General features: G+C 40.9%; 1 protein-coding gene across 4 annotated transcripts in view; it reads right to left on the reverse strand.

Annotated features, from left to right (window-relative positions):
• PIP5K1B (phosphatidylinositol-4-phosphate 5-kinase type 1 beta) overlaps positions 1-17,863 on the reverse strand; it is a 241,410-nt gene that overhangs the window by 88,938 nt on the left and 134,609 nt on the right. For all 4 annotated transcript variants that reach the window (XM_077474979.1, XM_077474982.1, XM_077474978.1 and 1 more), the window contains exon 4: positions 6,795-6,925. In XM_077474979.1, coding sequence (XP_077331105.1) covers positions 6,795-6,925 — 131 coding nt within the window. The remainder of the gene's footprint in view (positions 1-6,794; positions 6,926-17,863) is intronic.

A 17,863-nucleotide genomic window follows, 5' to 3' on the forward strand; every position in this document is an offset into this window, starting at 1 on the left:
TGTGTGTCCATGCATCCGTGTGTGTGTGTGTCCATCCATCCCTGTGTGTGTGTGTGTGTGTGCATGCATCCGTGTGTGTGTGTGTGTGTGTGTGTGTGTGTGTGTGTCCGTGCAGCCTACCTGTGTCCAGCCTGCCTGTGTCCGTCCAGCCTGCGTCCCGTCCAGCCTGCGTCCCGTCCAGCCTGCGTCCCGTCCAGCCTGCGTCCCGTCCAGCCTGCGTCCCGTCCCGGCCCGTCCCGAGCCGAGCCTCCGTCCTTCAGCTCTTCGTCGGCGGGCATTCTAGGATTCAAAAGCCGCGCCTCCGTCGGTGATAGGCGGAACACTCAATTTCCCACTGACTGCTGGGAAATTGAGTGTTCCGCCTATCGGATGTCCGTGATAGGCGGAACACTCAATTTCCCAGCAGTCAGTGGTCCGCCTATCATGGACGTCCGCTCATCCTCATACTACGGACGAGGATGAGAGGATGTCCATGATAGGCGGAACACAGACTGCTGGGAAATTCAGTGTTCCGCCTATCACCGACGGAGGCGCGGCCTTTGAATCCTAGAATGGCCGCTGTCTGTCTGCTCGACACGCTGATCGGGCAGACAGACAGCGATGACTCGAGTATAAGCCGAGGGGGGCACTTTCAGCCTCAAAAAAGAGGCTGAAAATCTCGGCTTATACTCGAGTATATACGGTAAGTGCCACTTTTACATAGCAGGCTTTTAAAGTGAATCATGTCACTCCTCTTGCCATCACACCCAACAGTACTTGTGTACAGAAGATCTTTTCTTACAATTATTTTGCATCCCTATATCAACCTTTCTCAACAGGGTTGCCGCAGCACTCTGAGGTTCCATTTGAGGTTGTCAGGGGTGCTGTGGCATCCTGGTTGAGAAAGGCTGTAGATTAAGCTCCTGCTGTGCTGATGTACCGTTTGGAGCTCTGCCACTCTCTGCCCTATATACATACATTGCTGAGAGCGGCGGAGTCTTGAACGGTACATCAGCACAGTGGGAGCTTGATCAGGGGATGTCATTAAACACACATTATAATAACCTATTAATAAATGGTGTATTACATGCTTTTCACACTCAGTCATTATGGGATTCAATTTTTGTATTCTGCAAAAAGCCCGGTTGATCCCGCTGTTCTCTATATCCACCTTTTAATTTTGTTCCCAATGCAGTTGGGGGATTTTGCAGAACATTGTTGGCACCTCTGCACATGCTCAGTTTTGAGTGAGTTTCTATTCTGAGCATTATCTCCCTATCACATCTGAGCAGCCCATGTGAGTATAGAGTCACACATGTGGGTGTATACACAGTGATAAATGACGGTCCACTCTATCTCTCCTCCTCCATGCCCTCTAACCAGCTAAACACAATGGAGATGGGCTATTACATCTTCAGTGATGGAGGTTTCTCCTCCTGGGTATTCTAAGGCACAGGCTGTGACTGGCAGAAATCCGCCCACAACATGTTATTGCCACAATATAATAAAGAGTTCATTTCAAATATATATTTGTATGAAGATTTATAACAATTTATTGATATTAATTATTTATCGTTATGCTTTATTCTGAAGGCTGTTTTTTTTTTTTTGAACATGTGACAAGCAGCAGAAGACTAGAAGCTCCTCCTGCTTATGTTTCCATCCAGACAGGCTGGGTCATATGACAACTGCATATCGATTAGGAAAAAGGTACTGAGTTAAAATAACTACAGTGCCATCACATACAGAAAGATAAGGGATAATGTAAATTAAACAGTGTGTTTAGTATCAATTTAAGTGCAGAGCAGTGGAAGGGGGGGTTCTGACCTGCTTCGCCTCCTCCTTCAGTGCAGCAATGCAAACAAACTATTCACTTGGCAGTGCAAGTATAACCTGCATTTGTCAAAAAGGCTATGTATGTATGTGTATGTATATGTGAGTTTATATATGTGTGTGTATGTATTAATTGTGTGTGTATGTGAGTTTATGTGTGTGTCAATCAGCTTGGTACATTCAGTCTGCCCACACACAGTTCGAATCTCGACTGGTTTAAGCTGAACCAAGATTTGAACCATCTATGTCCGGCCTTAATTCCTCCATTTTCACATTGTTCAGAGTAGCTTGCAGTCTGTACAAAGGCCGACTCCAAAGAAACAAATAGAAAGATAGGACTTTTTTTATTTATTTCTAGCTATGCTACTTGAACGAGAATACATAACAAGCATATAGTGGGGTTTCCCACTATAGTATACGTTGCAAAATTCCCCGTTGTTGAATATGAAGAACAAAGCAATGCTTAGTAACACACCTGTAGCATTTATGGTGTGCTAATGAAGTGTTTTCATTGTGTTTATGAAGCTTCATGAATGCTTGATAAATGCCCATGAAAGTGTTATTTATATTTTATTTATTTTTTCTAGTGGGAAGTGCTTAAAGTGTATTGATGTAGAAGAAGTGATATACTTTGGGGAGTGGTTAAGTTGTGGTGTGATAGACATTTTTGTGAATTCTCTGCAAGATGGATTCATATCATTTTGATCTTTCTGACACTTGGCTTGGTCCAGCTCAACTTTGTTGAAAAAAAAAGCTTTGCCACTGGCAAATGCCTCTCCCCCCACCTGTATTGCTGGCTGGTTGATGCTTTTGCCTGCCCACAGAAAATGGTGATACCACACAGTTGTTTTGTACAACCAGGAAGTGACTGGAGCTGCTCTGCCCTAGTTTTTTAGTGTTTTCCAGTGCATTCTGGGATACAGGAATCTCCACTGTCTCTTCCCCAATGCCCAGCTAATGCCCCATGCACACGGTTGGACATTCCGACCACAAAATTAGTCGGATTTTTTCCGACGGATTTTGGTCAAAACTAGTCTTGCATACACACGGTCACAAAAAGTTTTCGGAAAATCCGATCGTTCGGAAGGAGGTGACGTTTTCAACGTATGACAGGACTATGTAGAGGCCAGTAGCCAATAGCTTTTGTGGTGATCACTTATTTCTTGTATCGTTAATCATTTAAGTGAGATATAAATTTAGCCAACACACTTTCGTCTCCAATTTTTTTCTGAGCATGTGTGGCACTTTGTGCGTCAGAATTCTCTATACACGATCGGAAAAGGTCCGATTGGATTTTGTTGTCGGAAAATTGTAAATCCAGCTCTCAAACTTTTTCCGTCGTAAATTCCGACAGAAAAAGTCCGATAGAGCCCACACACGATCTAATTTTCTGACAACATAATCCGATTGGACTTTTTCCGTCTGTATTTCCGACCATGTGTATGGGGCAACACTTTGTAAATGCAACACTAACACGCCATAAATGCTCTAGGTGCTGTTAATGTGCGGTTATGGAGCATCACCACTGAAATCAAAGTCAGCTGACAAGCGTTGATGACTCATGAAGGCGACATGATGCTTTTTTTTTTTTTTTAACACAGTACAACACAACGCTACTGCTTCTGTGTGAACAGCACTGTGATGTGTCATTGTAATATTCATTGCAGGCGTTGAAGAAAAATGCTAATAATAAATAAATGCCGCATAACCACAGGATATTGGCGCACATGCCTAAGTGATTGCTTGACAATGGGTGCTTAAATGATCACACAGTCTTTGCTTAATCATAGTCAGGCACTAGAAGCTTTGGGGTAATAACAAGTTTCTCTGAAATAAAGAGATGCAAAAATGACTGTGAATAGGCAAGCTAAGGGCTGCACATTATGCACATTATGCCATTTCAAGGCTGTTTTCTTTTATTATGCAGTTTACTTTGCTTAGCGTCATGGTACAGCTTAGGCACTGGTGACATATGCAAAACATAATATATTTTGTACAGCTCAAGTACCATTTCATCAATATTTAGTCTATAGCAATAAGTATTTAGTCTTCCACTAGATGACGTTACACAATTATGCATACAGTGAGAAAGTGTGTTTAAATATAGATGTGTTCTGTGGCTGCAAAGAGGAACCTACTTGTATTATATTTTTTCCTTTTACAGCATTATCGCCTTTGCTCTGTACATAAACAGCAGTCTTACCACAAGTCACTGTATGTGTATTACTCAGAAATAACAGAATGCAGGAGAAAGTTTCCATGGATGGTGTCTATGTTTTATCGTCTACCTCTAGCTGAAACCGTTTTTTTAAATTTTTTTTGTTTTGGAGAGAGTAATGAAAGGTTAACACCTCTGTTTTTTATTGTTGTCCACAGAGGAGATTCACCCTCTATATTTGTCTTGGCGATATTTCATAAGACAGAAAGTGAAAGAAAGTGGGGAAAGATTTTATAGTTTTCACCAAAACAAGTCCAATGGGGACACCTGCTCCAATGACAACTGTCTAGGATGGGATTCACACTTAAGCCTGGTACATGCGTAAAGATTTTTTTGTGTTCAAACCAGCGGGCTGAACGAAACAACGGACACATTGCTGTAATAACACAAGCGATGTTAGCGTGGAAATCTACCTCGCTTAGCCTTTGTGTTCTGACAGGGGGGCTGCCCCCCTGCCAGAACACACTAATCAGGTTATCGGATTCTAGCTTTCCAGTGTGTCCCTTCGACAAAAGCTGGTCGATAGACCGGCTTCTGTTGGAAAGACAGTTGTACACACTATATATATAAAAAAAGTTGTGCTAAGTGTCAAAACAAAAACCTTCTAAATAATCACATAAATATAAAATATATAAAAAAAAATATATATATATATATATATATATATATATATATATATATATATTTTTTTTTTTTTTTAATCTTTTTTTTTTTATTATTTTATTATTTTTTTTTTTTTTTAACGCATTTGCACTTTATTTGGATAGCACAACACCCAAAAGTTAATTAGTGTTACAAACAGATGGAGCAATAATTAATATGTGCAAACAATGCAAAAAAAGTCAAAAGGAAATCCCTCATAGCCCGAAAAAGTGCTTAGTGCAAAAATGTCCATATGAAAATCAAATACATATGTCCCCAGATTCCAATGAACCAGTGTAAGTGTGCCACACCCGGGTGGACACCGCTGCTGGCAGGCTGCTTACCAGTAGGTAAGACTTAAAGTGTGGAGGTCTAGCTGTGCTTTTAGGTGATATCCCACTGGAATAGATGGATGATGTGATCCAGGGCTCAGGTGAAAAACATCCAGGTGGCCAAGGCAATCCACATACCAAACTTAGTATACAAGTAGTATAGTATACAGATGTGTTTCGCCCAACAAAACATTGTCAATGGGGCAATGGAGTAAGTACTCCGTCGGGCTAATTGTGTTTTTTCTGAGTTACATGCAATTTTATATTTTGTGAATTAGAAGTAGTTTTAACATTATTAAATGATGGATTTACCTTTGTTGGAAAAAGGATCACCCCCTTGTGCCAGTATTTTGTTGAACCACCCTTTTCTTTGATTACAGCCTTTAATCTGTGTGGATGTGTCTCTATTAACTTTGCACATCTAGACTTTGCAATATTTGGCCACTCTTCTTTGCAGAACTGCTCAAGTTCAGCTAAATTTGATGGTGACCATTTGTAGCCTGCAGTCTTCAAGTCATTCCACGGATTTTCAATGGGGTTTAAGTCTGGGCTCTGACTAGGCCATGCAAGGAGATTCACCTTTTTCTCCTTCAAACACAGTGGTCATTTTTGCTGTGTGCGTTGTGTCATTGTCATGTTGGAAGGTAAACCTTCTTCCCAGTAACAACTTTCTGCAGAGGGGAGCAGATTTTCCTTAAGAATGTGAAGGTATTTTGCCCCATCCATTTATCCTTCTATCCTGACAGACCCTGCTGCAGAAAAACACCCCCATAACAGGACATAGTCCACCTCCATACTTTACTATAGGAATATTATGTGGTGTTAAGGCCAAATTATGCAATTTTATTCTCATCTGACCATAACACCTTTTTCCATGTGGCCTCAGATCCTTCAAGGTGCATTTTGGCAAAGCTCAGTTGTGACTGCATGTGGCTTTTTCTTGCAACCCTCCCACACAAGACACATTTGTGGAGAATTTGTGATATTGTTGTTACATGCACACACTGTTACATGCACTCTTTGTCAAATTCCTGCAACTGCTTCAAAGTTTTTGTAGGCCTCTTAGTAGCCTCTCTGACCAGTTTCCTTCTGGCTCCTTAATCTAGTTTGGAATGACATCCTGATCCAGGGAGGGTTAGTGTTGTACCAAATACATTCCACTTCTTAATAATAGACTTTACTGTGCTTCTAGGCATGTTGTATCCATCTCCTGACTTGTGCCTGACAACTTTATCCTGGTAATCTTTTGACCGTGCCTTGATTGCTTCAGTTGCACTATCCGGGACTGAGATGCTCCAGGAAAGCTCTTTTCATGCTGAGCTAATCAAAATGACCACAGCTAATCACAGTTGAAAGTCAAATGGCTTTGTGTGCCATTGAGAAGGTGATTAGCAACACCTGATTGAGCTACACATCATTTTTAGGAGGGGTTGATCCTTTTTCCAACTCAGTGATTCTGTTTTTGAATTTGTTTTATTTTTTTCTGGCATGTTGGTGTTATATCTTTCACTTGGGTGTTATAAGTGGCACTGAGTACATACAGCTGGATAAAAAAAAAACTGTGCCTGTCTTCATTTCAGGCTGCAAAGCAACACAATGTCATTTTTTAAAAGGGGGTGATTCTTTTCTATACCCACTGTAAGCATGATTGTTTCATGGTGACATTATTGCTATGTGCTTGCTATGGTGACAATGGCAACACAGCTTGCTGCGGTAGGGCTTAATAGAAGGAATGCTCCTGAGTTTGTAAAAAAATGTATGGAAAATATGTTTCTGCAGAAATAATGTACCTGGGTAAAAAGACGCTCTCCACTACATAAAAGTCTTGCATAAGCACATCTCTGTCAGGTTTGGATGTAAGATTACCGACTGTGTAGTGTATTCCCAACTGAATTGTGTCCTTAATTGCCGATGATGCTGTCTGTAATGATAAGACAATAAATGGATAATATTATAACATCTTTCATTTTTCAACAAGTCAACTATTTGTATTATATATATGTTCAAAACAGGTATGCAGGCATTCCCAGGCCTTGAATTTAAGATAAATTAAAGCAACAGCATTTTGCTGAGAATATAGAGTGACTACTCTTGGGATTATATATATATATATATATATATATACATATATATACATATTTATATATACACAGTATATGAATCTGGAATGTAATTTTCCTGATCATTATCTCTGAATTACCTGTCAGAATGAAGAGGAACTGTTTACTTTAAGGTCCAGTTCACACCACATACAGTCCAGTACTTTTTTGCTGCATCAAAAACGCATGGAAAGTAGGTTATATGGTTTTCAATGGCATAGTTCAAACCAGTGCTTGCAGTTCCAGAAAAAAAGTAGAATGTGCTGCATTTTCCCTGCACTGGACTGTACTAGAACACTGTAAAACACATTCAAAAGGTATTGGAACGCACCTAAATGCACCAAAAATGCACTGGAACACACATGTCCTTATTTAAGGCTAAGAAAAAAGAGGGCAGAAATATGCACTGCACTGCATCGAAAACGCACCAAAAACTTATCAAAAATGTGACAAAAACACGCATGCAGAAAAGCATCTGGAACGCATTCAGACTGCGTTTCTGTGGTGTGAATTGGCCCTAAGTCATGTCCTCCAGCGCCTACTAATAGAACAGTACAGAACGTTTTAAAAGATTCAGGGAGAAGAGCAAGGGATCAATATGTTTCTTAAAGTGGTTGTAAACGCCATTCTTTGACTTCTTTGACACACAGCCAGAGCCCACAAACCGGAAGGAAGACGGGTGAAGATGGAAGCAGCCTCCAGTGATGACAGCGCATCGCTGGAAGGTTTCGTTTTTAGGTATGTTTCACATAATGTGCTAGTATGCAATTCAGTGCATACTAGCACATTATGGCTTTACCTTGCAGGTGAAAAAAAAAGTCACCCAGCGGTTTTACTACCGCTTTAAAAATACAGCAGATTTACATGAAGTATGTTAACTGATCAAAACAGTCAAACACTATTTATTAATAGACAGATTGACCAAACTATAATAAAACTAAGACCAAAACTATGTTTTAGTTTTGCATAGAGCGGTGATGGATTAAACCCCCCCCCCTGTCTGCACCCCTATTTTGGAGATTCACCATCTTGGTTTGTCGTATTTACCATTGTCACCAAAAGTGAAAGAAAATCCCACATTTTGGGTTGTCGCCAAAACAGTCAGTTTTCCAATGGGGCACCAGTTGGCTGTTTTTGCTTCATATTTAAGCATTTTGGTTGCTATTTTGGTCCCATATTCAGATTTGTTTAGCCCAGCTCTCTCTATACAGGCAGTCCCCGGGTTCCGAACACATTAAGGACTATAGGTTTGTTTGTAAGTGGAATTTGTTCGTAAATCAGAACACTGCTTGTAAGTGTAACGTTCGCCTGTACAGGGATGTGGGATGTTCCAGGCGCTTCTGGGGCTCTTCTGGCCATGCAGTACATGGTACTACATACAAGTACTGCAGTGTGGAAAGTGGCAAGATAGCTGCTCGGAGGTATCTAGGACCAGCGTGGCGCACAAGCAGCCGGCATTGAGGTTGTTCGTAAGTTGGGGACTGCCTGTACTCCATTTGTGAAAAGGATAAGTTTAAAAAACCAATGCGGCTGCTGACTCAAAAAAAATGTTCCCACACTAAGAAAAAAAAGTAATCAATAAAATCAGTGCTGCGCTGCTCAATCCCAAAGTATCAAAGTGAAACAAACAAATGCCTGCTAGAGAGTCTAGAACACAAATATAATAAAAATGATGAACAAACCCAAAACAAGTGCATAAAAACAATATTGAATAGATAAATAATAAATGTGTCTTGTGGTATCGCACAAACTACACAAACGACAAACTTTTTAAAAAGAGGAAGCCAGGCTGACCATGCTTTTTTCAGTATACTTTTTTCCATTATACTTTTTTTCAGTATATTTAAAGCTGTTCCTTTTTTATTTTCGTGATACATGTTTTTATATACATTTATGCACAATTGTATGCTTATAGTGCTCTTTTTTTGTATGTTTTTAGGTTTGCCCCTTTTTTGGGTCATATGACCATTCTGATTTAGTGTACACTGTTTAAGCTGTTTTATTTCACTTATTTGATAGCTAGGATTAAGGCCTGATGGCCGGAACGTGTTGGCTTTTTTGACTGTTGTTCACATGCTATAATAAAACCTTGTTTTAGCCGACTTCATTGGCACCAGCCTTTCTCCCTTTTTTGCGTGGATTACATGGAGGTTTACAGTGACTTGTGTTCTTGAGGCTCACCAGGCATTACACAGGGGGTAGTTGCTCGGATGCACCGATTCCAGGACACCAGTTCTGGTTAACCTGGTAACAAGGGATTCCCTCATTTTCTATTTTGGGACAAGAAATTACAGTACATTTCCTCCAAAAAGTTTTGTGTTTAGTTCTACTTTTAATATTTAAAGTGATACTACACTCTAACCTACAGGGCAAAACAACAGGGTTTATTTAATTCCCCCCTTCTCAGTAGCACATTTAAGCCCCTTACACCGATCGGAAATCCCGCCAGCAAAAGTCCGATGTGAGCTTTTGGTCAGAAATTCCGACCGTGTGTATGCTCCATCAGACTTTTGCTGGCGGAATTTCCACTAAATAATGTTTTTTACCTTAATGCATTCCTTGCATCAAGGTAAAAATTATGTTTAGGTCTCAGCATTTCCCCCTCAGCCCCCTTTTACTTACCTCAGACCTCATTTGATCCAGTGCCATGGATGTCTGCAGATCTTTTTTCCCCTCACTTCCGGGTCTAGCCTGCTTTGCTAGGGTACTGGATGCCATTGGCTCCCAGTGCTGTCAATCAAAGCCAGTAATGTGTAAGCGGGGGGGGGGGGGGGAGGGCGAGTCCCGCTGTCTGTGTCAATGGACGCAGCAGAGGGACTTAGGGACTTGGGTGCAAACACGCATGTGTGCCCCCATGGGAAGAGAGGAAGGGCCAGGAGTGCCAGCGGGGGATCCGAAAAGAGGAGGTTCATGTTTGTTATTTTTTTATGTTATTTTTTTATTTACCTTTACAACCCCTTTTATACATGGCACACACACTTTATAAAAATAGACTAAAAGATAGAAACCCGGTACACAGGAAGTGGGATTGTTATAATATGGAATATGTAGAACAGTCCTCAAGGCGCCCCAACAGGTCATGTTTTCAGGATCTCCATTATTTTGCACAGATGATTTGATCAGTTTCCCTGCCTTAGGCTGGCCATACATGGGTTGAATTTCGAAAATAATTTTCTTTTGAAAATCATAACATTTGTGCGTTTTGTGATCCGATGGTGCCACCATTGATTTTGAAATTTGGCCAACCAAGCCTTCAATTTCCCCTCATATTGCTACAGAAAATAATTTTTGTAGCTGGGAATCTTCTTTTCTTTCTGGGAATGTTCTTTTCTTGCACATGCGCATTTATTTATCGATTACATTTCTCGCACGATTCTGCCATCATTGATTAGAAAATCGTTTGTTTTTTAAAAAATTCCCAACATGTCCGATTACTCAAATTTGATTGCCACATGAAAATCGGCTGTTGCTGCTGCCCACTAAGGGTGCGAAATACAAACGAAAATTCTTAGATAAGATTTTCGAAAGAATATTCTTTCGAAATTTGACCCTTAGTAATTACCACAGCCATTTCATCTGAGGGAAATCCTGAAAACATGACCCGTTGGGGCGCCTTGAGGACTGGAGTTGAGAAACACTGCTGTAGGGCCAGAAGGGCATTGTGGGCTACACAAAATGATTTACGAATAAGGCCGGCCATAGACTGTTCGAATCTCAGCAGGTTCAGCAGGAACCGGATGAAATTCAAACCATTAATGGGCAGGCTGAATGTACCAAGATCGATCAACTTGGGTACAACAAGCCTGCCGGATTCTCTTACGATTATTGCTAGAGGCTGCTATAGCCGCTAGCGATAATCACTGTCTTCTCCTGGCGGGGACGGACCCGTGGTTGCAGGAAAGAAATTTACTCCGTGTATGGCATGCCTAAGTAAAAAAGCATTTGTTTACAGTGTCCAATAAAAGAGAAAAAAAAGAACCATAATAAAGGCTTATATGGAAAAAGGAAGAGCAGATAAGCCTAAAAATAAAGCTGGTCATGTCATGAGCAAAAGTGAATTAAACCTTGAGAAGATTATTGTACTAATCCTTCAAGTCTCATTTTATAGGCAAGTCATCCAATCTAGTGTATCCTTCCTGGGGAAGTGTCCTCTCAATAAACGAACAAGCTAATGAAAATAAACAAGACAAAGAGTATATCACCGTTGCTTGCCTCTCATTACAACAGAATAAAACAAATCCTACAAATAAGGTTGTCTGCTATATAATGTATACTTCTAAATAATGCAGAGCTACATTGCTATTCAGTTTATTACAGACACTGGAAATAGTTATTGGTACCGTAATTGGTGATTAGTTTGTTACAAGATGATTACTGTGACATTGAATCCCTCATTTCCCAGGCATATAAAAAAATATTCACTGCACTTTACTGATTCTGTATTCTCCGTTTATATAACGTTATAGTCCTGTTATTATTTGTTAACAAAGGAAAATAGTGATTGCCATTAATCATTGTCTGACCTGGCCTAAAAAGTGCCCAAGGTAATCGCTGTGTTAAAATGAGGGCAGAATTTCTGTGTTGAGTTGCCTATACACTGGTAGACTTCATTCAACATTTTTAATGTTCGTTCCATTTTCTAATTGTTAGTGGGATCAAATCTGAGTTTGAAAAAAATCCAAAAGAGCAAGATGAAAATGTTTTTTTTTTTGAACAAACTAATTTTTAACAGTAAATGTGGTTTTCTTTCAGGGAAGACCATTCACTCCTACATGGAATGTTAAAAAGCAAAGTACTTTTGAACGACATTTGTCCAATCATTGAATATAAAAAGAATTTTCTTATTAATGTTTGTTTAAAAATCTACTAGTGTATACCCACCTTCAGTCATCAGATCAATCCTTGTGAATTTGTTTTTCCTCCAGTTAAAGTGTTACTAAGGGCACTATCTATCACACTGAGGCATTGGGTGTTCCAGTGGTAAATAGCCGCTATTTTTACCAGTGCTTTACCATTGTTTTAGCGGCGCTTTTGGCCGCTAGCGGGGCACTTTTAACCCCTGGTAGAGGCCGGAAAAAGTTTAAAAGCGGCGCTGCCCAAACGCTTTGCAAAAGCTTTGGCGGCGCTGCCCATTGATTTCAATGGGCAGGCGTGCTTTAGGAGCGGTGTATACACTGCTCCTAAAGCACCTCAAAGATGCTGCTTGCAGGACTTTTTTTAAACGTCCCACAAGCTCACCTCTCCAATGTGACAGGAGAGGCACTTTGCAGGGGTAATTTTTAGTGCTATAGCGCCTGTAAAGCACCTGTAAAGTGTGAAAGTAGCCTAAACCCAGGAGCCTGCACTCACTATATCTGGTCTCCCACAGTACACAGAACATGGAAATGCAATTATTTTAGTAAAAATAAACGGCTAAATACCTTTTCTCATTAGCAGTATATAAGTATAAAGTCTACTGTCACTGACTGCTATCAGTGTCTGGTTAAAGCTTGTAGGAGGAGTTTTCATTCTATTCTGACTGTCCTATAAGGCTGTATGACCCCTGACCCTCAGTCTGGACAGTGCAGATTGGTCCTGTGCCGATCACATGCACCCGCCCAAGAAAAAAAAACATATCAAACTGAGCATGTACAAAGTGCGTCCAAAGGCTCTGTCTTATAAGGAGATAGATTGGAGATAGTGGAAGAAGGGGAGGATCAGAGAAGACATGATCAAACAGCCTTTTTATACAATGCAGATGATTAACCCCTTAGGTTCTGCAGAGAGTATAACAAGCATGCTTTACTGCATATACACACAAATTATATATTTGTGGCTTTAGTAACACTTTAATGGGCACAAATGAAAAATTGTTTTTAGCTTTTCAGAGCCTAAATATCGAAGGAACAGGCTGGAAAAGTCTACCGAATGAACGTTATTTGAAAGGTTAATGTGTCTCCCCCCGTTAAAAATTCAACTGTTTGCACTGCACATATGTGACAAGACGGACAAAAATCTGATTCATTTATGTCCATTAATGATTTATTGTCATTACACAATGGCACTATTGTTTGCTCTCACAACCGAGTGTTCATTTTTTGATTGATCGATTTTTCGACCAATGTATGGCTAGCATTAGACTCACAAGTATATCCCTCTATAGTGTGCACTTGTCTCAGTCCAAAACATGAAGTGTCATTTCTGTCTGCTGCTTTGTTCCTCTGCTATTAGCATGAATCACTTCTGACAAGTTTTCCTGACACCAAGCGAAAAAAGGTGAAAGGGGAGGGATCTCCATCACCCAACCTGTAACTGACAGCTTCCTCTCACTGAGCTCTGCAGAGTAGTGTAGGTGTAGCTCCCCATCCCCTGCTTTCTAGAAGCTCAGACAAGCTGTATAAATTATGGATTTGGAGCAGCTATAGAGAAAGGAAGGCTGCAGATAAACAGGTATAATGAATGTAAGAGAATTTGCTTCAACTCTGTGTATCAGAGTCCAGTCACTTCACAGGGTATATTTACAGTGGTGCTGTAAACAAGATATTTTCCACAACAAAGTTACACACATTGTATAATCTTTTTACAGAACAGACTGCATGATTTTACAAAGACTTTAACTAGGACTTATTTCCAGGGTAGGGCTTATATTGCAGCCATCCCAGAAACTCATGCTAGGTCTTATTTTCAGGGTAGGGCTTGTTTTCGGGCACGTACGGTATTTTATATTTTTATTATTTTTTTACAGTATTTTTTATTTACAATTCTTTTAGGAGCCCTACTTTGTCTAAACAGACCCCTGATGTCTCACTTTTGCAACAAAGAAAAGAGTGAGGACAGAAATTCCCCAGCCCTTTTCTCTGCAACGTCAGCTGTACTGGACAGTGAATGAATGGTAAATGCTCTGTACTGAGCAGCTTCCTGTTCATTCACACACTGAAGCCTACTAAACACAGTTTATTAGGCTTTAGTTATGAATAAACACAGTGAGTGATCTGTACCAATCACTCACTGTGCTCATTCAGAAAAGGATGGGGCCGGTAAATGACATGGGCCAAGGCAGCAGGAGGAATCTATGCCAGATGGGAGAGATTAGGGTGTGCCTGGGCACACCTGGCACACACCCTGCGCATGTCTATGCACCCTACCCAGTTTGTAGGCCAGGTAAGGTCCAATTTAATAAAACAAATCACAAATTAAGAATATATATTTTCCAAAGTCATTGGTTGTAGTTTGTTATGGTTAAACTGCCTAAAGGGCACTACAGACAATATGGACCACTACAGAGGGAGTAAATAAAGGCTGATTATTGATTTGAGAATTTTCCGCTCTCTTCATCTTTAGTATAAATGCAAGCGTTTTGCAGAAAAGATGTATTTGAAGCATACAAGCATGGATTTTTAAAGATAGAATTAGAAATTAACTTTTTACGGTAGGGTTGTTTTTGTATTTCAAAAGTTAAGAATAAAAGTACTTGAACAGAGATGTTTAAGTTGGTAAATTTCCTTGTATGGTAACCAGCTCTTCAAACTTCCACAGTCTTTTGATATTGTCCTCTAAGAAAGACAGAAACAGCTCAACTATTGCAAGTTTTGACTGAACAGGAAATTAATTGAATGCTATAGGTTACTAAATATTACACACATTTACCATCATGTGATTATGTGCTTGATTTTTAGCAGGGTAACCTTGCCAATCTAATGACATCATAGTGATCATATCTATCTATCTTATCTCTCATCTAAAGTACCTATCTATCCAATAGATAGATAGAATAGAAAGAAATGTTGTTTTAAATGGGATCCATGCAGGTGAGACAAACATATTCAAGTCCAACGTGACTATGCTTTAAAGGATAAGTTCACTTTTTGAAAAAAAAATATTTGCAAGTGCAATTTCTAATCCAATTTTTACTGTGGTGAATACAAAAGGAGAAGTGGAAAGGGGGTTTGGGCTAGGACAGTGATGGCGAACCCTGGCACCCCACACCCTGCAGTGTGCATGAGCATCATGGGAAATGTAGTTCCAAAACACCAGGGGGGTGCTAAGGTTCGCCATCACTGGGCTGAAACATGGATACCTTGCCCTAGGAATCTTTCACTGAGTTACAAAGGCAGGGGGTATGCACTGATATTTTAGGAAATACTTTATCTTTTTAAAGTGATTGTAAAGTCTCGTTCATTTTTTCTATAAAAATAACAAACATGTTATACTTACCTGCTCTGTTGCAGTGGATTTGCACAGAACAGTCTGAATCCTCCTCTTCTCGCATCCCTCTTCGGCGCTCCTGGACCCTCTCTCCTGTCGAGTGCCCTCACAGCAAGCAGCTTGCTATGGGGGCATCCGAGCCGAGTCACAGCTTTCTGTGTCCATTCAGACACGGAGCCTCAACTGTCCCCACCTCCTCTCACTCCTGATTGGCTAGCTGACTTTGATTGAAAACAGTGGGAGCTAATGGCGCCACTGCTGTGTCTCAGCCAATTAGGAGGGAGAGTCTGGGATGGCTGAGACATTCGTGGACATCGCTGGACATAGATGGAGCTCAGGTAAGTATTAGGGTGGCGGAGGGGAACAGCTACACACAGAAGGCTTTCTATCCTAATGCATTGAATGCATTAAGATAAAAAACCTTGTGACTTTACAACCCCTTTAAGTCTGTTAAAGCAATGCAATATAGAAAGTTCCCACAGATCCCTAAACAGCTATTGTTTTCAGAAGTTATTTTCATGTGCAAAAAAATTCTTCTTGGGTCTTCTGCTGGTGCTTCTGTCTCCTCCCTTCCACCGAGTGTGCCCAATGAAAGCTGCTTTCTATGGGGGCACTCGAGTAGGCTCACTACCAAGCCTTGCTGTCTGTGTTAATAGACTCAGCCCTGCCCCCCGCTCCTTCATCACTGGCTTTGATTGACAGAAGTGGGAGCCAATGCCCCAGCAAAGACAGTGAGACCCAGAAGTGAGGAGAGAGAAGAGTTGCAGAGATGCACAGCGATGGATCGAATGAAGGCTCAGGTATGTAAATGACTATGGGGGGGGGGGGGGGTGGGATACTACTGCCTAAACATTTTTACCTTAATGCTAAGAATGCATTAAGGTAAACATTGGTAGGCTTTATAACCACTTTAATACAGGCAACTAAGTAACAGGTGCAGTGCTAGCTTAGATGCTGGTAAAAATAGTAATTGCAAAAGTAATACCAGGTTTAGGTAGGTTAATCAAAAGTAAGGTTATATAAACTTTGTTTAAGCTTATGTTTTTTTTTGTTTTGTTTTGTTTTTTACCAATATTCATATAAATAATATCTGGCTCAACTGCATACCAAAAGCAAGTTCTTTATTTTTTTTTATTGTAACTTGGCAAGGAGCTTCAAAGGATACAAATTCCCAGAATAGGAAATCTGTTCTCTTTTTATCCATGGGAACAATCTGTTCTAACCCTATGCTTAAAGCTGAACTCAAGGCAATCCGCTAAGTAGACAACTGCAATACTTACCTGAGCACCATTTTACCTGCTAAAAATGTTCTTAGGGTCCTTTCACACGGGGCGGATCAGTTCTGATCCGCCCCGTGGATGTCCGTTTGCTCAGCGGGGATCACTCCGCCGATCCCCGCTGAGCAGGGAGATGACAGGTCTGTCTCTGCACACTGCGCAGGGACGGACCTGTCACAGCGCCGCTCTCCCCTATGGGAGATCGGATGACGACGGACCGCAGTGCCCGTCGTCATCCGATCCGATCCGCAGACGGATGGAAAAATAGCTTTTTCCTCCGTCACACTTTTTCGGATCGGAGCGGGTCGGATGTCAGCGGACATGTCACCGCTGACATCCGACGCTCCATAGAGCTCTATGGAGCACCCGTTCAGGTCCGCCTGAAAAACTGACAGGCGGGCCTGAACGGCACGTCGGTGTGAAAGAGGCCTTATTCTGTACAGCCTAAATGCACATATTCACCAGCACACCATGGATCCTCAAATATTGCCCAAATGTTTTTATTGCAGAAAGATCACATCACAAGTGAAAGTGCAACGTTATGGAGCCTCGCAGGACCCCTTCATCAGACATGCCTGACGAAGGGAACCTGTGAGGCTCCAAAACGTTGCACTTTCGCTTGTTATATGATCTTTCTGTAATTAAAACATTTTGGCAACATTTGAGGATCCTTAGTGTGCTGGCGAATATGTACATTTTTACGATGTTTCCATTAACCAGCTGGAAGTCGTTGCAACGCCCACTATCGATAAGCCTTGTTTCCAGGAATGTGTGGGAGGGGAATATAGACAATATTCTGTACAGCCTATTTCCAACTTAGGCCACACATCAGAGCCTGATCATCGACTTCCATTGCTAGGGCAACAAAATCTGAGTCTGCTGATTTAGAACAGAAGCACACTGATCAATTCAGCACTCTGGTCTGACCTCCAGTCAACGTGCACTGCACTAGAATCTGACTTGGTACAAGCATTGGACCTTCTTCTCTCAACCTAAGTGCTGTTCTGCAGACAGATACAGAAGGTTTATATAAAGACAAATGCAGGAACTTACACTAGCTACATAAAAAAGTACTATTTTTAATAAATACAGCATTACTTGGTATGTTTATATGGTATTTGACCAGAATTCTAATTTAACCTCCCTGGCGGTATGATTAGTTCTGGTTTTAGGTGCTGAAAGCGGTACAATTATTTTGTAAATCTTAGGAATAACTCTCTTAAAGAGGAAGTAAACCCTGATGGGTTTACTTCCTCTTTCATTCCCTGCAAAGGTAAAGCATAATGGACTACTATGCAT

Source organism: Lithobates pipiens, unplaced genomic scaffold, assembly GCF_037356315.1.
Source record: "Lithobates pipiens isolate NorthernLeopardFrog02 unplaced genomic scaffold, aLitPip1_a1.2 Scaffold_13, whole genome shotgun sequence".
Taxonomy (NCBI): Eukaryota; Metazoa; Chordata; class Amphibia; order Anura; family Ranidae; genus Lithobates; species Lithobates pipiens.